The sequence below is a fragment of the Ahaetulla prasina genome, chromosome 5, assembly GCF_028640845.1.
Source record: "Ahaetulla prasina isolate Xishuangbanna chromosome 5, ASM2864084v1, whole genome shotgun sequence".
NCBI classification, from domain to species: domain Eukaryota; kingdom Metazoa; phylum Chordata; class Lepidosauria; order Squamata; family Colubridae; genus Ahaetulla; species Ahaetulla prasina.
In genome coordinates this window covers 38,809,903-38,836,059 of record NC_080543.1, presented here as the reverse complement: position 1 = coordinate 38,836,059, position 26,157 = coordinate 38,809,903, and the positions used below count along the sequence as shown (strand labels likewise).

Below are 26,157 nucleotides of genomic sequence, written 5' to 3'. Positions count from 1 at the left end.
ATGTATATCAGTTCCTAATGCCAAATACTAGGTTATTTTTCCTATCCTAAGTAAATTTACCTGTGTATTGGTGTATCATTAGAATATTTTATTTGTACCCATAGGTGCTTCTAATCCCATCAACATAATATGTTTTTTTTTTCATCACAAATGTTCAGGTGGTCTTATCCACAAAGGTCCAACAATAAAACCAGTTTAATTGGGAAACCTTGGCATTATCTCTTTAAAACAGACTTCTTCTAGGAAACTATAGAAATAATTCTGCAAGTAGCACATCTAATGAAATGTATATGCATGCTCATCTTCAGCTTCAAATTCTGGGCTGTTCACGCCTGCTTTTTCAAGTTAACAGACCTATGACTACCATTTTCTCAGTCTTGAAGCTGTCTGTCAAATGTTTCTTGCTTACAAAATGGTTCTGTCTGGTGAGACACTAGAATCAGAACAGAACAGATTTGGATGAAATCTTGGATGTCTTCTAGTCCAACTCTCTGCTCAGGCAGAAGACCCTATACCATTGCAGACAAATGATTGTCCGATCTCTACTTAAAAACTTCCAGTGTTGGAGCATTCACAACTTCTGGAAGCAAATTGTTCCACTGATTAATTGTTCTAACTATCAGGAAATTTTCACCTAGTTTTAGGTAATATCCTTTTGGTTTTAAGTATGTTAGAAACACTTTAGAAATTAAAGGAATTGGGAATGAAACAGTGCTATGAAACTATCACAGAAAATAAGGCCAGGACCTGATTTCCTTTGGTACAAAAAACCTTTGGTACAGAATATGGCTTTAGTGAGTATAAAAAACTGGAAATCAAATTCCTAGTTCTAGGTTGCTTTTTCAATGTGCTCTATATGACATAACCTTTGAAGACTGTCCAAAAACTGTAATTGGGTAAAATGAAATGCCCATATCTTGTCTACTTCATGATATATAAAAGGTAGATCGTGATTGGCAAGGCAGTGTCTGCTATATCATAGTACTGTATCACATTATATATAACTTTGTAGGTGGTGACAGACATTTTGAATGGGGCCTGGAACTGAACTGTATCTGATGCAGCAACCATACAATATTCTAAGTTCTACTGATTGAATAATTGGTTGTCCTGACTAATAGAATAGAATAGAATAGAATTTTTATTGGCCAAGTGTGATTGGACACACAAGGAATTTGTCTTGGTGCATATGCTCTTAGTGTACATAAAAGAAAAGATACGTTCATCAAGCTAATAATGTAACCATCATATTTTGTATTAGTTGTACTCTGAACTTTCCTCAAAGACAGCTCAATCTAGAGCATGCTGGAAAGGCAAGGAGGAAGGAGGGAGGGAGGAAGCTAAGATTGTACCAATTCTGCCTCTGAATATTGCAGTATGTTAACAACATATATGTTTTAAGATGAATGATATAATATGTATTTCACAAAGACACATGGTTTTGTAGTCATGAAGATTAAATTCACAATGCAATTAAAACATAATAATTTATTAAATATCATTTTAATAAAGATGTTTCATAGTCTCTGGAATATAATCACTACTAGCTAAAAACTGAAGGCATATATTTTTGAATCCATGTAGCAAACTTTGACACTCTTGTGTATACTCCCGGGAAATTGGGTCTTCCACAACCATAGCCCCAACTAACAATTCCCATCAAAAACCATTTTCCATCACCTTTATTTCGACATGATAGAGGTCCTCCAGAGTCTCCCTAAAAAGAGATTATTTTAAAAAGTTAACATTGTTTAGAGAGCAATGTTTCTCTAGACAGTATGCACGATTTTAGTGATAAGATTGTTGATACAGGGTTTAAAGGGTTTAATTGACAAGAAAAAAATTCAAATGTCATTAAATGATTGAATTATAAATTAATCTATAATTTTTCTATCAACTACTAATTTTCTATACTTGAATTTTATTTCTATGGCAATTCGGTTTATCTATAATGTGAAACAATATCACAGATTTTGGAACCATTTCCTCATCCTATATGAAAATTACTCAGTAGGAAATATGATCTAGATATTACTTGAATAATTTAATTATTCATAATAATAATAACATAATAATGATTTTTATTAGAGTCATTAAGTTCATCTTGGCTGGGTTCGTTCATTCTGAGTAAATGTTCATTATGACACAACCCACCCACAAAGAGAGGGGGAGGAGAGGAGAGGAGAGGAGAGGAGAGGAGAGGAGAAGAGAAGAGAAGAGAAGAGAAGAGAAGAGAAGAGAAGAGAAGAGAAGAGAAGAGAAGAGAAGAGAAAAACAAGCGGGGGGAAAAAACCCAGATGAAATGTTCTTATTTTTTAAATTGATATTTCATGAGTTATTTTATTTTATGGAAATGACATGTCATTTTCTTGAAAACAGTAAATAAGTGATTTTTCCCCAGCCTTTTTCTGGATTTTTTTTTCCAGCTTCTCAGTCTAACCTATAACCATGAATTCGAAGTGGTTCCCAAGTCTATGATTATTTGGGAGGGGTAGCAAGTATGCATGGCAAGAAAGTAAAATCCTTACTTTGCAGCTGTCCCTTTTTCCAGACATTATTCCAGCACACAGCATGCGATTTGTGATAAGCCCATATGTTGAATGACAAACTGTTTGATCCACAATTTCCACCTCTGCTTTCTGTAAAATTGCTGGTGTGTCATCATCTGGATCAAGGAAAAGCATAATAAAGCAAGAAATAACATCTTTTGAAGTCCAAAAAACTATGTTCCAAGAAATTAATAGCATGACATACTTTAGACTAGTAATTCTCAATCACTTTGGGTTCAGGTTCTCTTTACCTTCTTAAAAATGATTGAGGACGCTCAAAGAACTTTGGTTTATGTGTGTTATATCTATTGATAGTTAAATGTGTTAGAAATAAAAATTGAGACATTTAAAAATATTTATTTATTTTAACTTTGTAGATCCCTTGAAATGTCTCAAGACTCCTGGAGGTCTCCAGACCACAGTTTGAATAGCACTGCTTTAGAGCATTCTAAAATTGTTACATTATTTCATTAATGCACGCAATAACCCCCTATTGTAAAAGAGAGTATGGTAGATAGCGTAGTTGAAGATGAATTAGAAGACCAGGTTATACAATTATAAGGCAGTCTAGACTATTCATATGACTAATGATGATGAATCTATTGTATGATTTTCAAAATAGCTTTCTGCTTTGCAGATTTCAGATACTGCTTAAATTGAAACATTTGGTTGGCCCAAGTTGTTGTGGTTTGTGAAAAAGTAAACTATATCCATGTCATACGTAAAAAAGCTGGCAAATGTACCAGAAGTTCCAACACTACTGTTCAGTATTCCAGGTATCCAGATTCCATTGTTTGGAATTGTACAAGTTTACCAAATTTGGTAAAATTTCCAGTGAACTATGCTTTTTGATATTATAGAATAATTCTAAAATTTACAAGTTTCGCAGACTTGCCAGGAATTTTAAATAAAGACGTCTTAAGAATACTGAGAAGGCTGAGATTAGATCATCCTGTAAGATTTTGGCCATTAAAAACAATCTTTAAAAATAAGTTTTAATTTTGGTTACTGCTGATCATATTTAAGAATTGCTGAGTGGTGTATGCATGTGCATGTGTGTATTTGTACCGGTATACATACACATGAACATGTTCACCTGTGATTAACCTGTTGCCAGTCCTTAGACTACAAAAATATTCCCAACTTAGCATCATCAGTATTTCTTGAAAAAAATTATTTGGTCAGAAAGTTTAAGAAATTAGATTATTGTAAATGTTTTATGTTTTTTCCCTTACTATGCCAATTTACAAAGAATCTTTAAAATGGTATTTATTAAATTTTTACGGTTGAATTTCCATGAAGAGAACAAATTCTTGGACTCACTGATATTAGATGAGATCTGTATATATTAATTATGAGAAAATTGGATGCTTTTACAGCAGATAATACTGAACAGAGTTTGCTAGCACATTGGTTTTAAATCTGCTTGCCTTCCTCAATTTTTTTTTTTTAAATAAGAAATGCATTTGAACAAGAATATTTTTTCTGGAAATTGCATAGATTCAGAGATGAAAGTTTAGATTAAAAATGCTGCACTGGAGAATAGAGAACTTACCAGAGAAATCTGTTAAAAATAGTTTCTTGAGAAATTTACTGTATAAAATGGGAAACTTGCGTACAAAAGCTTTTATGATTAGGTAAACTGAGAAATCAAGAAATGTTTACTTTGATCTAATGATTTATCATATACATGTTCAGGCACATAAGCCAGTGGTGTTATTCCCTTACCTTTGCTATCAGTTCGCAAATGTGAGCGCGCCTCTGCACATGCGCAGAGCATAAAAAATGGGTGGATGGATGGAGCCCGAATTGGTTAGAACTGGCAGCATACCACCACTGACATAAGCCATACAAATACATTTGAGGAAGAAATATGGTTTCTGGTGGTTCAGAAATATTAAATATAAATAGATAAATACATATCAGGATATGGATATCTTGATATCAAGATATCAGGATATAATCTTAAAACAGTGCTGTTGCAAATTATACAATAAACCAATTGCCATTCTATAAAGTGGGCAATAAAATGAATAGAATTTACACCCTTAACTTGGATACAATGAAACTGAATACTGATTTTGGTATTTGCTGTTTTGGCCATTTAAAAAAACCCAGAAATAATTGTTTTAGCTCATGTGTTTAAATTTCATCTAGATTCCCTCTTTTTAATAATAAATATTTTTAAAAATTTAAACAGTTTTATTTATAACATATTTTAAGCGCTTTCAAGGGTTTCCAAAGGGAAGGAGGAGAGGGTTAGAATGGCAAAACCAGCATCAAGCCTTCTTCCTTTTGTTCTTCTATGTATTCTTGTAATACAGAAAAAAAGGGCGCCATATAATGCTCTGACCCTGCTACCATCATTCTAAGCATGAAAGCACCACTTCTTTCCAATGTTGCTGACTACTTATTTTTACATAATTCCTTTTTTATTGGCAGCAAATGAATGAATGATACAATGCAGTGGGCTTACTTGTTTCCTGCTTCTGTCCCCAGCCTGTTACCCAGCATTTTTCTCCAGTGTGCACATTGTGCATGGTGGGTGGTATGCATATTGGCCCAACTGACCATCTCATTGTCTCAAGCCATGGGGTGCTTAATTGTAGCAGAGCAATGTCATAATCATAATTTTGACTGTTATAATATTCATGGACAATGATTCTCTTCAAAGTGGACACAAATTTGGCTTTTCCTTGTGTGTGCATTCCCAAGTAAACTGTCCAAATTCTAGGATCTGATAACCTAAATGAAAACAGAACATTCAAAGATATATGACTGAACATTCAAATATCTATGACATGCGATCAAGATGAAGGGTTATCACTAAGTGCTTGAACTATCAGAAATATAGCTACATATTAGTGCTGTTCCCCATTAGTGATCTCTTTATCATAGACACAATGCTAGCAAATGAAAAATAGCATTATTATGTCCGTATGATATTCTGAGTAGGTTAGGAACAGGACTTATTTCCTTTTTCTTCACTTAAGGGTCTATAGAGGGGGAAATCACCTGTCTCTCTCTCTTTAACTAGAGCTGAGGCAAGTGGCTAAATGTGGTTTTGCACAAGTGTTTTCAATTTTTGTGCTTTATTCTTTGGAATATAGTTTAGCATTACTGTAGACTAACATTATCCCAGAAAAGTTCTAAATCCATATTTACTGTAAAAATGGGCTGTGTAACAGCTAAAAGGTAAGAGAATGAAATTAGCTTCAATATCTGTGCTTGTCCTACATCCCCGAGATCTGCAGGGCCTCAACCTTGTCAGTGTTCTGAAAACATTGAAAAATACAGTTATTCCCTCAGGCATTGAACTAGCACATCAAGTGAGCCAATTGTACCACTGTGTAGTTGAAGAATGTAAACTTCTTGAGAATCTCAGCTGCACTGTATTAACATTACAGTATTGTGATTATTTTTATCTTATAGTTATGTTTTTAGTTATTCTTAGCCATCCAGAGTTGCAGAAGCAACCCGGCAAGAGAAATAATTTAAATGAAATGAATTGTTTGATCAAGACAAGCAGGTGGTAGAGAGATAGAGATCTATTCCACTTTAAATGACTACTATTGTACCAAAACTGATATACAAGTTAATTGAAATACTAAGAGTACAGTACAATTTTTGGGGAGCTTTCAATCCATATCTATCTACTTCCGAAAAAAGTGCAACTGAGGGGAGAGGAAGTAGGAACAAGAAAACAAAGGGGGAGGGGAGAAGACTTTCTAAGACAAAAGAAACAGAGAAATTGGAACTTGGACAACTTGAAGAGCTCTTCCCTGTTTCTAAGTAACTAAACAATTAGAGAAGTAATCAAAAGTTGCAACGTCCACTTGGAATCTTCGGGGAAGCATTTGGTTTGCCCCCAAGATACTAGTTTTCTTCCCAAATAACAGTGGACTTACCCTGCTGATTCTTTAGAAAGTCCTTTTTTTACTAAGGCAGAGGTCTTCAAACTTGGCCGCTTTAAGACTTGTGGTCTTCAACTCCCAGAATTCTCCAACCAGCTTTGCTGGCTGGAGAATTCTGGAAGTTGAAGACCACAAGTCTTAAAGCAGCCAAGTTTGAAAACCTCTGTAGTAAGGCCTGGGATAATGGAGTCCTTTCAGTACACAGCCTGACTCCTATATAGACAAGACTCTGTAGTTCTTAGCCGTGCAGGAACAAAAAAAAAAGATATTTGCTTTAGTAAATGAGCAAGAAAATATGAAAATATCAAAGGCCTTTGACAAATGTTGATATGTGGGGAAAAATTGATATAGTGGTCTATATCAAGTTATCTGTCTGTGCATGGATTTGAGTGTATGCAAGAATACACTTGAATGTATATACATGTGTACAGTGTTACTGCACTCCCTTGTATTTTTCACATTGTGGAAAAAAGGGATCATATATTGATTTATTAGCTACACAAACTTGCAGACTATGCATTGGCTTCTGAAAAGCTTTTAGGGTTAATATGCATGACTGCATTCAGTTATAGTTCTTGATGCCCTTGTCTTTTTTAAAGTCTCTGCCATTTCCTTGTGACAGTGAAGTTGGCATATTGGTGGTGGGGGGGGGAACCTTTCTATTTGCACTAAGGAAGCTGAATAACCCATCAGCCACAGAGAACTTACAGGCTAACGTGGAAGAGTTAAGACTCCTACATTCAGGCTTCAAAAATCTGTACAACCACTAGATGGCAACAAGTAGTTAACATTTTCTATATTTGCTCTTATCAAGTGGTTATCTGGATTTTTGCATCCAGGAGAGAGACAGCCCTGGGAAAGGGAGATATTAAAATGCTAAGAACAGGACAATCTTATGCACTGCTTATTAAACTAGTTTTATAATTGAATGTTGGTAATGTCACGAAACAGGGACATGGTGGCTCAGTTGCTAAGATGCTGAGCTTGTCTATCAAATGGTCGGCAGTTCAGTGGCTCGAATCCCTAATGCCACGTAATGGGGTGAGCTCCCTTTACTTGTCCCAGCTTCTGCCAACCTAGCAGTTCAAAAGCACGTAAAAAATGCAAGTAGAAAAATAGAGACCACCTCTGGTGGGAAGGTAATAGCGTTCTGTGCGCCTTTGGTGTTTAGTATGCCAGCCACATGACCACGGAAATGTCTTTGGGCAGCGCTGGCTCTTCGGCTTTGAAACAGAGATGAGCACCACCCCCTAGAGTCGGGAACGACTAGCACATATGTGCGAGGGAAACCTTTACCTTTTTAATGTCTTGAAGGGATGCGGTGGTTCAGTGGCTAAGAAGCTGAGCTTGTCGATCAAAAGGTCGGCAGTTCAGTGGTACAAATTCCAGTGTCGCATAACAGGGTGAGCTCCTTTTACTTGTCCCAGCTTCTGCCAACTTAGCAGTTCAAAAGCACGTAAAAAATGCAAGTAGAAAAATAGGGAACACCTTTGGTGGAAAGTTAACAGCGTTCCGTGCGCCTTTGGCATTTAGTCATGCCGGTCACATGACCATGGAGATGTCTTTGGACAGCGCTGGCTCTTCAGCTTTGAAACGGAGATGATTACTGTCCCCTAGAGTTGGGAATGACTAGCACATATGTGCGAGGGGAACCTTTACTTTTACCTTTAATGTCATGATTGCATCGCATGACTGATTGTTGCAGATTAAGGGAAAAACATATATACCCATTGTGCTCTACAAGAGATCACGTGTGACAGGATATTAAAGAAAGATCTTTAAATTATAATAATTTTATCTACTTACCTGTTCCCCTGAAAACAATGGGCGGCAGAGAGAAGCCACTCCTTTGATATCACAGAGGCTCCACAATAAGCAACTCCAGCAAAATGCAAGCTGGCTTGCCAGGGCCATTCTCCTTCGTGGGTCTCAGAGCCCCCCACAATCCGGTTGTGAGTGTTGCCGTATCTAGTACTGCCACAGCCTTTTGAAAGAACGTAACAATTTAGCATGGTTTTTGCCTAGCAAAAACGCACTAGCAACTGGTTTTATTTACTTATTTAAACTGAATTAATTGCTATCTTATTTGTTTTGGGAAATGCCACACATTATATCCAGAAGAGTATCCAATTTTTCAGGCTAATGGCAGGAGCTGATCTTTGCCAGTGTTTATGATGCATGGGAAAAGGACAAGAAAGTACCTTGTACCAGGACAAAAAGTCCTAGCCCCTACAAATTATAATCAGTTAAAATTAAATTGACATTATTTGTTACTCTCTATGTGTTTAATAATTCCTCCTTTGTCTCACTAAAAATTGCATGTTTCAAAAGGGCTCCAAAATCTTACGCTAGCAAGTAGTTCTGGAACCTCAGCTTGTAAACCCTGATGCATGGACTGTTCATTGGTTTCTACTCTAAGCATTATCCAGCCACATTTCAGCTATGTAGCATAGCCAGAAAACATGTATTAAAAAACTAGTAATTTGGACAGGGGTGGGAGGGGTGGAATTCTATAGAAAGCCACTGCCTAGCAAAGTATTTACACACTTTAGAAAATGGTTTGATCTTGTAGAAGACAGCTACCTAGCTAATTAACGCATTATAATATATTATAATAGCAAAAGACATGTGCTATGTTTCATTTGGGTACTCTCATGTAGGAATTCTCAGCCTTTTTTTGCTTGTCGCTGCCTTCTGATTGTCGCTACCTCATTTATCATTGTGATGTCCCTCATTGTTGCTTTTAGCTGATTATTAGCTGGAAAAAAGTCACTTTATTGTCTGTACTGTTAATTAATATAAACCAGGGGTATCCAGCATTGACAACTTTTAAGATTTGTATATTTCAATTCATCTGGCTGGACAATTCTGAGAGTTGAAGTCCACAAGCCTTAAAGTTGCCCAGGTTGGACACCCCACTCTAACTGTGGTCTCTTTGAAATGTTGTATGCTTCCCTTGGGATCATATGGCTCATGTTGAGAATCACTGCTCTAGTATATATAGCTGGAAGTAAATTTATGCACCTAGAATACTTTGAAAGCATAGAAAATTACTACGTGAACAGGCAACCATTTTCTAAAGGAAAATTATCTTCATATCTGATTAATTTTAATTATGGGCCAGATGATCTTTGTCCTAGTGCTATTACTGTCTATACAGACCTGCAAAATACATTATTTAGTTATTAAATATTCTTTGGAGGTTGAAAGCTAAAAACTGTTTTATCTTAATGAAATAATAATTGAAAAGGAAAGTAGTCAATTCCAAACTTTGTTTAATAGTCAAACCTACCAATCTGATTATTAGAAATCAATATTTAAAAATTGTGTTTGTTTGTTTATTTATTTTATTTATTTTGTCACACAGTATATATAAGTGTAAGCATGAAATAACTATATAATATATAAGCATATATATAAATATGAGTATGCAATATCTATATTAATTGGATATAACGAAAGGAAACAATAGGACAGGAACGGTAGGCACGCTTGTGCTCTTATGCATGCCCCTTACAGACCTCTTAGGAATGGGGTGAAGTCAATAGTAGACAGTTTTTGGTTGAAGATTTGGGGATTTTGGGAAGAGACCAAGCATTAGCAACTCTGTTACTGAAGTCATATTTTCTGCAATCAAGATTGGAGCAGTTAATATTAAGCTTAAATCTATTGTGTGCTCATGTATTGTTGCAACTGAAGCTGAAGTAGTCTTCGACAGGAAGGACATTGTAATAGATGATTCTATTTTAGAAAAACAATGAGAACTAGATCAAAAGGGCAATGAATATATATTATATCAATATAATATATGTCCTTCAAATATACTTACTACAATTGTTTTCGTCACTTCGATCAAGGCAGTCCAAGGTTCCATCACACCTCGCATTTTGTTTCCTGAAGCAAATACCATTGTTGCATTTAAAAGTATTGCTGGTACAGGGAATGCCTAAAAAGCAATAACTGTAATGTTCAAACAATCTCAGTTGTCTAGAAGTCAGAACAGTCATTCAAGATTTTTTTTTTGTAAACACCCCTCATTCTTGGTATAAATGTATACATGTAAATATAAATGAACTAAACAAACCATTTCACCATCTGTGAAAGAATATTCCAGAGCAAGCATGTCTCAACCTCAGCAATTTGAAATGTGTGGACTTCAATTCCCTGAATTCCTCATTTTGGAGCTAGTGATTGCCATTACAGATGCCCCTTCTACAACCCCAAATGCTGCAGTGCCCACATAGTTTTCTTGGCATCAGTAGAGGAATAATTTCCATTTCCTTTCTTTAGAATGTTTTTTTAATCTTCCAACTTTACTGCTCTTATATTTCCTGCTGGTTTTCCCAACATTTGCACAACTCATCTTTAGTTCTTAGAAAGTGGTAGGCAATCTCTATTACTTTTGTATACCAGGATAAGATTGATATGGTAAAGATTAAGCAAAATGAACCTGCCAAAATGAACCTTTGGAATAGCCAAAGACAAGATTTGAACCAAGGTCTTCTAAAGAGGTGTATCATTTGTACATATATACAATATCTATAAACATAGAAAATGGGTCTTCAGTCTATAGTTGTGCCTGCCATTTTGCTTGCCCCCAATTATAGATACCTTTGGCTACAAATCTAATTTCTAATCTGCTACAGGATGCAGAATGAGATATATTTACCCTGTTTTCCTGAAAATAAGATATCCCCTGATAATAAGCCCAATCACTTTTGAGCGCATACGCTAAAATAAGCTGCCCCCTGAAAATAACCCTTCCCCAAAAATGGCCTGTCCCCACCATTTTCTCTGGTTAGGGTTAGGGAGACAGAGCTGGCAATCAGGTAACATGGCAAAAGGAGCCCCGTCTTGCTCCACATGCCCCAAAATAATAAGACCTCCCCGAAAATAAGGCTAAGCGTTTATTTCAGGGTTCAAAAAAATATAACACAGGGTCTTTTTGGGGAGGAAACACGGTAATTGTTTGTAGGATGAAACTCACTTTCTGTGCAATGTAATTCATCCTGACCATCTTTACAGTTATTTATTCCATCGCAGATAAAAGAATGGTGCTGTGTTAAGAAGTTGCTACTACAATTTTTGGGGGGTATGTCTAAAAAAAACAAAGGAAGATAAGCAACAAATCACTTGCATAAGCAATACCAAAAAAAGCAGCCAACTAGAATTATTACTATATTTTAGTTGTTGCATACTGCAGATACTTAACCACAAAACAGTTCGTCACTTTCATCAAAGCAGTCATCAATTCCATCACAAAGCTGAATTTGTTGGATACATAACCCACTGTGGCATTCAAAAGACCCAAGTGGACAAGCTAAAAGGCAAAAGGTGGGAAAACACTGTGATTCCAGGCTTTCTATAAACTTCCTGTTCTCATATTAAAGTTCAAGTTATGAGAAAGCAAGCAGAAGCTTTAAGAAAATAAGCCCAAATATAAACATGATTAAATAGTACTCTAGCACTACTGTTGTTAATTTCAAAGGGGCAACTGTCCTACTAAATATTCCTTTTGATAAAGTTGTAGTAATATTACTTTGAAGTTGCTGTAAAAATGAGATAATAGAATGTAGTAGTAGAAGCTGAAACTTATTTTCAGGATTCTTTTCTAATTCACCTTTCCTCATGACATATACTCTAAGAAAAGCTATATGGAACTTGAATTTTGGTATGGGGAAGCCCAATGTATTCAAGAAATGTTTGTAGGTCAAGTATATCTCTCTGAGTAATATCTGTTTCCAGTTTTCTTCTTTTTGTAGCTTTCTGATCTCCATTTCTACCCTGTAATCTAAACTCAGTAATAAACTACATATCTTTCTATGGGTACACCAATAGAGATTCAAAGAATCATAAAACCAATTCTGTATTATTACGGCGGCCATTTTCAAGTGGGGTCACTTGGGTACTGCAAAAGATCATGACTGACATGAAAATCATTTTTTTTCTATGTGTCATCCTCTATTTTAGACTGAGAGATGCTTCTTCCTCACTGTGGTCCTTCATATGAAAATGAGCAACAGTGGGATTTCCTTTCCCAATTACTCAGAACATCTAGTAGCATTACTCAGCTCATCTGTCCACATATCAATGAAAAGATATTAAAGACAAATACAAGTTAATAATAATCTCAAATGAAAGTAATTGTCTATATTTTTATTATTAACATGCAATTTGATTTTATACCCACTATATGTTACAGTTTTAGTTCTTGTGCTGTGCTATATTTCTAAAATATCTAGAGTGCAGCTATAATTGCAATACATCCATTGGAACTAACATGAATGAATCAAAACCTTCCAGCTGATCATCAAATCATCCCAATTTTAGTAGATTAATTTTTGAAATGATAATTTGCTGCCATGTATAGAGTTACACATCTTTTGTCTCTATCATATCAAGTTTCCTTAATTATAAATGCTGCCTATTGAATAGAATTTAAGAAAATATATTATCTTTATAGCTGTATATAGCATCTGCATGCCAGTAAGGGTTTCGAATAATTTTTGCAGTCAGTCTTACGCTGGCTGATATTGTAACTTCCATATTCCACAAGAAACGGCTGTTCAGAAAGCTTGGAGCTGCACTGAAATTCCATGTTAACCACCAAGTTTGCCACACGGAATATTGTTTGATGATCAATGTAGTAGCCACAATACCTGCAAAATGGGTTATATAAACTTATGCAGATGATCTCTTGTGAAGAGGTGAACAGTAAAATATAGTTACAATATAATTTTGCATTACCACATTTCTAAGTCTATATGACAAAAAGCTTCGCCTAGCAGTAGATTGTTCTATGCAGTGCTCTATTTTATTCCTTAAAGGTTTCCATGATTCTCCTTTGCAATCACCATTAAGTACTTTCTTCTGTATTTCCCTAACTGAAGACAGTTTTTGATTCTATTTCACTCCAAGTTTGCACTCACTTTCTGTCATTTTCCTCCTGTCTTAATGTATGGATGAGAAAAACAATAAGAATCAAATTCTTATCTTTCACCTAGGATTCTTTCCCAAAGTGTTTTTGTGTTTTATACATTTCTTACTTAGCTTATCTATTGGGACAAACAATACTTTGCTTGATAAATAATTAAATCAGAATAATTATTGGTTTTAATATACAATAGTTTCCTTTGTTGTACAGTAGAACATGCTTTTAAGGGTTCATAAGACTAATTTAAATTTCTCTACACAAATGCACACATCTTTAGTTATATTCTTTAGGCCTCCTGAAGTCTATGAATTATTGATAAAATATGCTAATGTACATTGCATTAATTAAAATAAAAAACTTTCTAAATTATCACACAAGGATAACTATACTGACCCTTCCCTATCTGCCAAACTATAACTGTAACATTAAAAGCTCATGTATATTATTTCATAGGAAAAGTTTTTCATTGCTTTTTATTCCTGCACCACTAAACTACTTACAGTATATGAGGACACTTACATTAGCTCATTAATTTTCCACCATCCATGTTCACAGCCTTTAATGCTTTTTTCACTAATCATATAATTGTGAAATATCAGTGCAATACCAAAGTTCTGAGGTGCCTGGTTTTAAGAAAGAATGAGAAAGAAAGGTGTTTGTTTTGCAAAAGGGAATCAATTTTCTGGCAACTTTACTTTGTAGAAATAGTGGCCTGTAATCAGCGGTGACATTCAATTTTTTTTTACTACTGGTTCTGTGGGCGTGGCTTGGTGGGAGTGGTGTGGCTTGGTGGGCATGGCTGGGGAAGGGTATTGCAAAATCTCCATTCCCATCCCACTCTGGGGCCAGCCAGAGGTGGTATTTGCCGATTATCCGAACTGCTCAAAATTTCCACTCCAAAACCTGTCAGAACCTGCTGAATTTCACCCCTGCCTCTAATACTTTTTATCAGAATTTATTTCATATGTCACAAAAATAAAATGGGGATAAACTAGAAGATATATAACATCATTTTACATATGTATTAGCATTGGCTGCAATGGAAAGTTAATAGGGAGTGAGAAGTAAGCTGTAAAATGTTTGGAACAAAAGGTCCCAATGGGAAATAATGTTCTATCTCCATTTATATTTTGCCAGACTTTTATTGTTCAATATTATTTCCACATGTCTGTGAAAGAATTTAGAAAGCCAGTGTGGTGTAGTATTGAGGCATCAGGATAGAATCCAGGAAATAATGAGTTCTAGTTTATCCTTTGGCATGAAGCCAACTGGTTGACTTTGAGCCACTCAATGTCTATGGAGATTCTCAGTCATTCAGGTTATAGTAGTTATTATTGTTGTTGTTGTTGTTGTTGTTGTTGTTGTTGTTGTTGTTGTTTCGATTTCTATACCGCCCTTCTCCCAAAGGACTCAGGGCAGTTTACAGTCAAAGTAAAATCAATTAATACAAAGGAAAATTTAGAGTTGGTTGAAGAACTTAAAACCAATAAAACCCCTTATTAAAACCCCACTAGGCCAGTCCTGCACGGTGAAACAGAAATGTTTTCAGCTCGCGTCGAAAGGTCCAAAGATCAGGGAGTTGACAGATATCTGGTGGTAGCGTGTTCCAGAGGGTTGGTGCCCCCACAGAGAAGGCCCTCCCCCTGGGTGTCGCCAGCCGACATTGACTGGCCGACGGCACCCCAAGGAGAACCTCCCTATGGGAGCGCACTGGTCAATGGGAGATCGCCGGTAGCAGCAGGCAGTCCTGTAAGTAACCTATGCCATGGAGTGCTTTAAAGGTGGTAACTAACACCTTGAATTGCACCCAAAAGACCACCGGAAGCCAGTGCAGCCTGCGCAGGAGAGGTGTTATATGGGAGCAACGAGTCGCTCCCTCTATCACCCGCACAGCCGCATTCTGAACTAATTGAAGTCTTCGGGTGCTCTTCAAGGGAGGCCCCATGTAGAGAGCATTGCAGTAGTCCAGACGGGAAGTGACGAGGGCGTGAGTGACTGTGCACAAGGAATCCCGGTGTAAGAAGGGACGCAACTGGCATATCAGGCGGACCTGATAAAAAGCTCTCCTGGTGACGGCCGTCAAATGCTCTTCTAACGACAGTCGTGCATCCAAAAGGACGCCCAGATTGCGGACCTTCTCTGTGGGGGCCAATGACTCGTTCCCCACAGACAGCGATGGTCTCAGCTGATTATACCAGGACGCCGGCATCCACAGCCACTCAGTCTTGGCGGGGTTGAGTCGGAGCCTGTTTTTCCCCATCCAGACCCGCACGGCCTCCAGACAACGAGACATCACCTCAACGACTTCACTGGGATGGTTAGGGGTGGAAATGTACAACTGCGTATCATCAGCGTACAGATGACACCGCACCCCAAAACCACGGATGATCTCACCCAGCGGCTTCATATAGATATTGAACAGGAGAGGCAAGAGAACCGACCCCTGGGGCACCCCACATAAGAGGCACCTCGCGGTCGATCTCTGCCCCCCTGCCAACACCGTCTGCAACTGGTCAGAGAGGAAGGAGGAGAACCACCGAAAAACAGTACCTCCCACTCCCAGCCCCTCCAGCCGCCACAGCAAGATACCATGGTCGATGGTATCAAAAGCCGCTGAAAGATCTAATAGGACCAGGACAGAAGAACAGCCTCTGTCCCAGGCCCTCCAGAGATCATCCACCAATGCGACCAAAGCCGTTTCAGTGCTGTACCTAGGCCGGAAGCCGGACTGGAACGGGTCCAGATAGACAGTTTCATCCAGGTACTCAGGAAGCTGATGCGCTACCACACTCTCAACAACCTTCGCCACAAAACGAAGGTTGGAGACCGGACAATAGTTCGATAAAACAGCTGGATCCAGGGAGGGCTTCTTGAGGAGGGGTCTCACCACAGACTCTGGTTGTCCCTGCTTTTTCAAAGGCAACTGGACTTTTTTTCCCTTGAAGTCATTTTACTTCTCACCCAAGGAACAGTCTCAGTTCTCACTGAATGCTGGGGAAGGATTTATATTCCTTGCAATCATCTGGGTGTTAAAACTTTGAAAGTGGGTCATTAGTTCTATGAGAGTCATTGAAGCCCCTTAGTGGGTTTATCTGTGTCCTCAGGGTCACCAGAGTCAGAGTACAAATGAGCATCTCCTTGGAACTGCTGAAAGGACTGTGTCATTAACAAAAGATAGGTGGTTCCCCTCTCTTGAAAGAAGGCTGTTCAATTTTAATGTAAATGGCTTCTTTTATCGCTCTTTTAAACCAGTGGTCCTCTCTGTCCAGAATATGGACTTTGCTATCTTCAGAAGATTGACCATTGTCTTTCAAATGTAGGTGCTAAATCTTGTCCTAATTTTTTTTTAATTTGCATTTATATCTCGCCCTTCCCCGAAGACTCAGGGCGGCTTACACTATGTCAAGCAATAGTCTTCATCCATTTGTATATTATATACAAAGTCAACTTATTGCCCCCAACAATCTGGGTCCTCATTTTACCTACCTTATAAAGGATAGAAGGCTGAGTCAACCTTGGGCCTGGTGGGACTTGAACCTGCAGTAATTGCAAGCAGCTGCAGTTAATAACAGACTGTCTTAGCAGTCTGAGCCACCAGAGGCCCAATGGGTTCGTTCTCTTATATTGTGTTTGTGAAATGGTTGTTTTATTTCACCAATGTAGAGATCTGCACATATCTCACTGCATTGTACTGCATAAACCACATTGCACAGTTTGTGTCTGAGAATTTTATTTTGGGGTTTAAAGTGCGTGTGTATGTTGTGTTGGTTGAAAATCCTCCTGAACTTTTCAGAGATTCCTGCAACATACGTAATGACAGTGTTGCAATGTTGCAAGTATTGTGGCTTGTCAATGGCATTGTCCTTCAGTAGATGTTGCAGGAAATCGACAATCTTTTTTTGTATGACTGCTGGGTGATATTTCTCTTCAGAGTCTCATCCATACAGCAGGGGTGGGTTCCTGGGAGTTTGCAGGGGTTTGGGAGAACCTCTAGCTAAGATTCTGTGCAGTTCGGCGAACCCCCAAATCCCATTCCTGGCTGGCCTCGCCCTGCCCCTCCCAGGAGTCCCCACGCGGCCTGTTTTGGATACAGATAAGTACAGAGGCTCGAGAAGGGCAAAAAACAGGTCTACCGGAAGTTCAGGAAAGCTAGAAAGGGCCTGTTTCCAGCCTCCAGAGGGCCTCTGGAGCCTAGGGAGGCCATTTTCGCCCTCCCAGAGGCTCAAAGAAAGCCTCCAGAGCCTGGGGAGGGCAAAAATGCCTCTCCCACCATGGTACAGGAGGCTGACTAGGCCACACCCACCATGGCCACACCCACCCAGCAACCGGGCAGAGAACCCCTTGCTAAAATTTTTGAAGCCCACCCCTGCACAGCAGTGTCCTTGAGTGGCCTCAGTGGTGGGATTCAGCCAGTTCGCACCACTTCGGGAGAACCGGTTGTTAACTTTCTGAGTAGTTTGGCAAACTGGTTATTGGAAGAAATCATTAGGGCAGAGAACCGGTTGTTAAATTATTTGAATCCCATCACTGAGTGGGCTGAATGTTTACCTACCAGCAAAGAGAGAAAAGAAAATGAACTAAAAAACATTAAGAAAGTCCTCAGAACTTGTGGCTATACCCACTGGGCCTTCATCAGTAAAAGGGCCAACAGGAGCCCCTCCAAAACAGACAAAGAAGAGAGCAACAAATGAAGCAACTTTGTCATTCCATATATTGAAGGAATAGCTGAAAAGTTCAGGCGGATTTTCAGCCAACACGATATGCACACACACTTTAAACCTAAGAATAGACTAAGGCAGAAACTTGTTGCCTTAATTTAATCTGCCAGTTCTGAGCGCTTAAAGAGAGAAGTTAGGCTGGCAGAATTAAAAAACAGGTGCAGCTTTCCACCATTCACAAGGAAACCTTTCATCTCCCATTACAGCTATTTGACCCCAAAAAATCCCAGAGTGGGAGAGACATTAAAGCTTTGTGCAGAGATCAAAGAGATCAGACTCTTGCAATTTCATCTCGCTAAAAAGACAGAGAGACCTGTTTCCAACAGACACCAAACATGAGGAAGTGTAGTTGGGAAAGCCCTCTAAAGATGGTATTTAAAAATTACCTGAAAAGTCCACATGCAAATACATTTTGGAGGGTAATAGCTGGGATAATAGGGACTTATGATTTGCCCTTCAAATCCGGAACTTCCTAATGCCAATACAGTATTTCCACATTCTAATAATAAAAAAAAGGGTGGTTGGTCCTGTTTATATACAGTTGGAAAACCAAGAATCAGCCAAAAAAGGAAGAGACATTCTCTACTGTTTCACATAGATTTCAGCATGACAAAGATGGAAATAATAAAAGCAGGAAAAAGTCTAGTAGGAGAATTAACATAGCAACAAACAACACTTAGTTGTTCCAAAAGGATAAAGAGAGACCGAATACAATGTGGTATCTTAAACAAATGCTCTTGAAAACTAAGAACTTCCTTTACCTGAATGATGAAAAAGCATATAAAAGACATAGTTTTGTAAGCACAATAAAAAGATCACTTAAGCTGCTAAATACCTACTACAGATTTTTTTTAAAAGGTAAGTGATCGTTAATAAGGAAAATAAAGAAATTAAAAGACTTATGGAGGAGTCATTGACTAATATGGTATAATAGAAAAAATATACTCAAAGTTATCTGACTTCCTGTGCTAAGTTGGATAATCACCATTGCTAAAGATAGTATGGTAGGATTAGTTTATTGATATTAAGCTACCAATAAGCAATTGAATAAAGAGTGTTTAAAGATCAAGACACTCTTCATTCAAACTCTTTCTCTATTATGACACGGTTAGTTTACTTGATCTGTTTCAGTATTTCTATGTTCAGTTCGCAGTATTCTCTATCGAGTCATGCTTTTTCTAGTAATGTTGTTTTAAAATGCTAACCAGATCTGATCTGAACTGATATGGGTCAGCTTTCAGTGATGTCAATAGATAAATTACTCTGGTGCTGGGTATATATGACAACTCCTCCATCTAGTGGTATAATGTAGCATAACACTGATGAGTTATAGGTGTTAACGTACAGCTGGGTTAGACCTTGAAGTTTTAAGCAGAAAAATTTATTGAAAGTAAAAGAAGGAAACGAACACATGAAAAAGGTTGAGAGAAACCAAATATACACCAGAGATTATAAAATAAATTGTCATGAATAATGCACTACTTTCAAAGATAGAACATAATTTAACCATACTTTCACATTTATTGTTTTAAAAGAAGACAAAATACGCACTTTCTTGTGGAATCATCTCAAAGTAGCCATGAAATTCCTTCATTTGCCTAACTTGTGTGGACTTCAGCATAACTAACATCATATTATTTGTAGAAACAAAAGATATCAATGAATTAGAAGGTTCACATATTCTGAAATAAAACAATTTGTTATAAGCATATAGATGTTATAGAAATTACTAGATATCTTTTATGCCTATCCTAGAATTCTACCTCCTGCTTTGTTGGTTAATAAATTGGTTAATTAATTGAGCTAATTGATAAAAAATACATTTTTTATAAAAACAAATATAAAATCCTTATAGTTCTGAACAACATATGTTGGAAAAAATATTACATATTGTATAATAGATATGCTTGACTTGACAGTGACTTAAGAGCTTCTAAATCACTCTCTCAGCCCAATTCACCTCACAAGGTTGTTGTTACAGGCAAGGAAGGAAAGGAAGTATGTGCCCTGCCTTGAGTTACTTACAGAGTAATAAAGGCAGGGTAAAAAAATCTAATAAATATATTAAATAAATAATTTCACTCATACAACAAGAACATAATACATAATGCATAAAAATATTTTATACAATTCATATTGGGATATTTCTGATTGCCAACTTTTTAAAATGAATGCTTCAAAATAGTATATAAATATATGATTTCTATTTGTCATTTATCCATAATATGATTTGTTTGATGGGTTTATTGTGTTATATAAACCTAGCTATTTAATCATGGCTTACATCTGATATGATATATGAACCTAGATAACTTGCAGTTTGTTTAAATTGTATGTTTATTTTTTTATACACACACACACACATACACACACACTGTGTGTGTGTGTATGTTATCTGGGTGTATTGTATGGAGCCAACTATTGTTTCAATACATTGTGAATTTTAAAACATTTAGCCTAATTGCAATGGAGGCAGTTATTTATTAATACAGCATATGAAAGTGAAGAAATTGTGAAATTTAATTTAAAATCTTTAGAATTTTTTTTAAATCTTAGCAATATTTTTAAAAATCCTTATTAGAAAAGCTTACTTACCGATATAATATCTTACTCTTTATTGGCATTAGGGAGTCATAAATGGTTAATGAATCACTAATACAGTTGTCTGCTTCAATCCGAATGGATGCTATAGATAGGCGAATTAAGTAGCCAACCAATGCAATCAGTTTAATATAACAGATCATCCTTCCTGATGTTTCCAAAAGGTCCAATGGAAAATGTCGATGCAAGCCATCTGCATGCAGATCATAGATGCAGTTTCCACCTGCAGAAATAGTGCAAGCTCATTTCATTTACCAATTGCTCCTCTACAAACACTATGCACGATCTACATTTTACATAGCATTTCTTATGTCACTGATAAAAACAACAGTTTTGTAACAATTTCATTTCTTTAAAAAAGTTCGGCTGATCACAAGATCAGATTGATTGCAAAAATAATTGAAGCATTTTTGATATTTACAATTTTGATTTTGAGAAGAGGAAGGGGAGGAAGAGAGGAGCAGAATGGAACGGAAAGAAAAGGAAAGGGGTACACATAATTAGAATATATTCATATGAATGAGTGTCAATGTGCGACATAGCCAACATTATCAAGATGGCAGAATATTGTATTACAAGTATTCTGAGGTCACATGTTTGTTATTTGCAATCTTTCCATTTAGTTTTCCACAAGCAAAGTCAATGGAGGAAGCAGGATTCACTTATTAAGTGCATGATTAATTTAACAACTGCAGTGATTCGCTTAACAACCATAGTAAAAAAAAAAGGTTATAAAATGAAATGTGACTCACTTAATAACTGCCTTGCTTAGCAATGGAATTCTTTTTCAGTGGTAGTAAAGGTTCCCCTTGCCCATATGTGCTAGTCATTCCCGACTCTAGGGGGCAGTGCTCATCTCCGTTTCAAAGCTGAAGAGCCAGCGCTGTCCGAAGACGTTTCCATGGTCATGTGGCCGGCATGACTAAATGCCAAAGGCACACGGAACACTATTACCTTCCCACCGAAGGTGGTCCCTATTTTTCTACTTGCATTTTTATGTGCTTTCAAACTGCTAGGTTGGCAGAAGCTGGGACAAGTAAAGGGAGCTCACCCCATTACGTGGCACTAGGGATTCGAGCCACTGAACTGCTGACCTTTCAATTGATAAGCTCAGCATCTAGTTGTCATGCATATTCTGCCTCAGTATAATAGCAATAGCAATAGCACTTAGACTTATATACCGCTTTACAGTGCTTTATAGCCGTCTCTAAGCATATTGCCCCCAACAATCTGGGTCCTCATTTTACCCACCTCGGAAGGATGGAAGGCTGAGTCAACCTTGAGCCTGGTGAGATTTGAACTGCCAAATTGCGGTCAACCAGCAGTCAGCAGAAGTAGCCTGCACTATTGCACTCTAACCACTGCGCCACCGTGGCTCATAAAAGGAAATCAAGACACTTGATTTAAATAAATAAACTGTATTCTGGCCTCATGCAGTCTTGTAGCTGTGAGTTCCATGTAGATTAAATAGCAGGAATGGGTTTCTGTGCAGATTCTCAGTCATCCAGATCATGGTTGTCCTAAAGGTGCTTTTTCAAGAGGCAACTGGACTTTCTTGTTTTTCTTTGAAGACATTTGGCTTCTCAACCAAGAAGCTTCTTCAGTTCTGACTGGATGGTGGGGAATGGAAGGATTTATGTTCCTTGTAGACAGCTGGTCATTTTCATTCTTTTAGAGATTTATTGAGATCAGGGGTGGGTTCTAAAATTTTTTACTACTGGTTCTATGGGTGTGGCTTATTTTGTGGGCGTGGCTTGGCAGTCATGTGACTGGGTGGGCATGGCCAATAACAATAAATAATAAAAATAATAAACAAAGTATACAAAACAATAAGAAGTACCAAAAACCAACTTTCACACTTTACGCCAACACAACACAACACAACTGACTCTCACACAATGTAAAAGCAGCTGCACTTCACCCAAAATGGCCCCTGCAACAAGCAGGAACCTCACACAGCTACAAAAAGCTCAAAAACTAACTTTCACACTTTACACACACACACACCACAACACAACACAACTGACACACACAATGTAAAAGCAGTTGCACCTCACCCAAATGGCCCCTGCAACAAGCAGGAACTTCACAAAGCCACAAAAAGCTCAAAAACCAACTTTCACACTTTACACACACACAAAACACAACACAATACAACTGACTCACACACACACAAAATGCCATATAAAGCTTTGTGAAATTTTGTCTGTTTGTGTAGTTAGAGTGAAGCACTACAGAAACACACCAAATCTCAGAAAGCTGCACAAATATTTTATTTTATTATTTTATTTTATTTGTATTTTTTAGATCAGGGTCTCCAGGTAAGCTGGCTGAGGAACTCTGGGAATTGAAGTCCACAAGCCTTAAACGTACTAAGGTTGGAGACCCCTGTTTTAGATAAAAGCAGCTAAATTTAAAACTTCCTTAACTTTTAATTGCTGTCTAAAAACCCAACTCCTTTAAAAAAAACCAATTAACTATTTTGTAATAGTTTACTTACCCAATTGGGGCAGGCAGATTCAGTTGCTCACTGAGGAGATGGATTGCAGGCAGGCAGATTCAGTTGCTAGCTGATGCAACTGACTGCAGAAGCCATGGCTTTATGAACCCGAAAGGAGCAGTAATTAGGTAAGTGGGGAAGTGGATGATTGGGTGGGCAGGGGTGGGGACTGTTGTAAGAGGTTGTAAAAAAGTGATTTTAAAAGCCTGTGATGATCAGAAAATTCATTTGGGATTCCCAGAGGAAAAAAAGATTTTAAAAGGCTCCGCTGATGATCCCAGCTGAAGTTGCCTCATCGCAATCCAGAACCTCTTAAAAGGATTTTTTCTACAAGCTCTTTGGCTGAAGAGCTTATAGAAAACATGTTTTTTAAAGGTTCTGGTAATTAGGCAATTCAGCTGGGATCGCCAGAGGAGCCTTTTAAAATCTTTTTTTTTTACAACTTCTTTGGCCAAGGAAACCGGTTCGGGGGCGTAGCCAGCTGGGCATCGTTACCAAACTTGGCCAGATTTTTGCCAACGGTTCTCAAACCGATCCAAACTGGTAACAACCCACCACTGGTTGAGACCACTTGGACGGTTATCTGTGTCCTCAGTCGTGCAAAGAGTGCTTCAATGACTCTCTAAAACACGGGTGGGTGTCCAAATCGGGGCTCCATGTTGCCATCACATGATGTATCGCAACATTTTTTTCCCTTCGCGAAGGTGGGGTGGGAATGGCCTGCATGTGACGCATCTGGCCCACGGGCCGCCAGTTTGACACCCCTGCTCTAAAATAATGCAAATGACTAGCTGTTTGCAAGAAATATAAATTCTTCCATTCCTCACCATCCAATCAGAGCTGAAGAAGCTTCTTGGCTGAGAAGTGAAACATCTTCAAAGAAAAACAAGAAAGTCAAGCTGCCTGTTGAAAAAGCATCTTGGAGAACAAGAATGGTGGAAACAGAAATATTCTATATTATTGAACACCTTTAATGATATACTGTGGAGAACTGATATCTTGTTCAGACTGCTGTTTCTGTTGATTGTCTCCTTATATATAACCTGGTTTAACATATAAACCAGTGGTTCCCAACCTTTTCTTGTTTGAGGCACAACCTTTTCTTGTTTGAGGCACCCTTGGAAAGCCTTTCAAAAGTTCCCGGCACCCTTATAAGGAAATAGATATTTAAAATCTCCGTAGCTCAAAAGTTCCCGGCACCCTCAAAAGATCTCACGGCACCCCTTAGTGCCGCGGCACACTGGTTGGGAACCACTGATATAAACTAAACTATTTTTTTAAAAATCAAACAGAAACATCTTTTTTTTAAAAAAAATTACTCTTGGGAAATGGAACCATTTCCTAATTCTCATTTATCTCCAGCATCTTTATAAGGATTGTGCTTTTTAAAGTACTTTGAACAATTAAAAGCATTACAGAAATATAAAGGTTAATAAAGAAGCCATAAAAAAAATATTGCTTTTGTAAATAAATCACTTCAATTGTAATTGTAATATACACTCTTCAGTTAAAATGAGGTTGAGAACAATACTTATTCTGTTGTTGTTGTACCTGTTCCTGTTGTTGAAGAGTAATCCGATCGAAGCCCAACTACATTGGGGAAAAAAACCTAATAAATATGCTTATATTTAAGCAAAGTTGGCAATAAATAGTCAGTAGACAATACATACTTTATGTATATAATATTATAGATTTGGAACCCGAGAAGCCAAGAAAATGTATTTTGTACTATTACATAAGAATGTATGATGCCATTTGAACTCACTCAGTAAAGAGAAGCCCATAAATTCTGTGTTTGATTTCACTGTCAAATTTATATTAGGATTAGGATTATTCTTTCCAAATTAATTTGGAATTTTATTTCCAGTTTTTTATACTCACTAAAGCATATTCTGCATTTTGCACCAAAGGAAAACAGGTCCTGGCCTTATTTTCTGTGATAGTTTCATAGCAGTGTTTCATTCCTTTAATTTCAATAATAATAATAATAATAATAATAATAATAATAATAATAATAATAATAATAATAATAATAATAATAGTAGTAGTAGTAGTAGTAGTAGTAGTAGTAGTAGTAGTAGTATAACAGAGTTGGAGGTCTTCTAGTCCAACCCCCTGCCCAGGCAGGAAACCCTACACCATTTCAGACAAATGGTTATCCAACATTTTCTTAAAAATTTCCAGTGTTGGAGCATTTACAACTTCTGTAGCAGGGGTGAAATCTAAAAATTTTCCCTACCGGTTCAGTGGGCGTGGCTTAATTGGTGGGTGTGGCTTGGTGGTCAGATGACTGTATGGGCATGCTCAATAATAATAAATAATAAAAATAATAAAGTATACAAAACTTGGGAGGTACCGGTCTACCTTCTTTAAAAATAGAGGCCCCGCTCTACCAATTGCCTTTTACTGAGAGGCACCGGTCGACCAAGTGCCTTTTTTTGGCAGGCACCGGTCTACCTTCTTTAAAAATAGAGGCACCGGTCTACTAGCTGACTACAGCGCCGATCAGCTGTAGTGCGGCCCTTTGAAGTGCTGTATCAGTCATTTAAGGCCGTTTGCATCTATATCACCACCGAGCGCTTCAGGGACAGAGAAGAGGAACAGCGAGGCGTGGGCAATGGGGGGGGGCAGGGATTTTTGCTACTGGTTCTCCGAACTACCTGCTCCTATTGCTACCAGATCGCGCAATCCGGTCCGAACTGGGAGCATTTCATCCCTGTTCTGCAGGCAAGTTGTTCCACTGATTAATTGTTCTAACTTGGTAGGACTTAGTTTCTAAAGCATTTCTAACATATTTAAAACCAAAAGCATATTACTGTTTCATATCCCAGTTCTGGAGGCTAAAACATATGAAGCAGAGGTCTCCAACCTTGGCAACTTTAAGACTTGTGGACTTCAACTCCCAGAATTCCTCAGCCAGCAAAGCTGGCTAAGAAATTCT

The 26,157-nt window shown here is 37.6% G+C and overlaps 1 protein-coding gene across 1 annotated transcript in view; it reads right to left on the bottom strand.

Annotated features, from left to right (window-relative positions):
* Window positions 1–1,543: 1,543 nt before the first annotated feature.
* The window catches only part of TMPRSS7 (transmembrane serine protease 7), a 36,992-nt gene continuing 12,378 nt past the window's right edge, over window positions 1,544–26,157 (bottom strand). The window contains exons 6-18 of the mRNA XM_058185206.1: window positions 24,768–24,806; window positions 20,711–20,939; window positions 19,667–19,797; window positions 18,502–18,614; window positions 13,917–14,020; window positions 12,986–13,122; window positions 11,676–11,783; window positions 11,451–11,561; window positions 10,293–10,409; window positions 8,270–8,447; window positions 5,026–5,294; window positions 2,529–2,665; window positions 1,544–1,717 (exon numbers count right to left, since the gene is read on the bottom strand). Coding sequence (XP_058041189.1) covers window positions 1,544–1,717; window positions 2,529–2,665; window positions 5,026–5,294; window positions 8,270–8,447; window positions 10,293–10,409; window positions 11,451–11,561; window positions 11,676–11,783; window positions 12,986–13,122; window positions 13,917–14,020; window positions 18,502–18,614; window positions 19,667–19,797; window positions 20,711–20,939; window positions 24,768–24,806 — 1,847 coding nt within the window. The remainder of the gene's footprint in view (window positions 1,718–2,528; window positions 2,666–5,025; window positions 5,295–8,269; window positions 8,448–10,292; window positions 10,410–11,450; window positions 11,562–11,675; window positions 11,784–12,985; window positions 13,123–13,916; window positions 14,021–18,501; window positions 18,615–19,666; window positions 19,798–20,710; window positions 20,940–24,767; window positions 24,807–26,157) is intronic.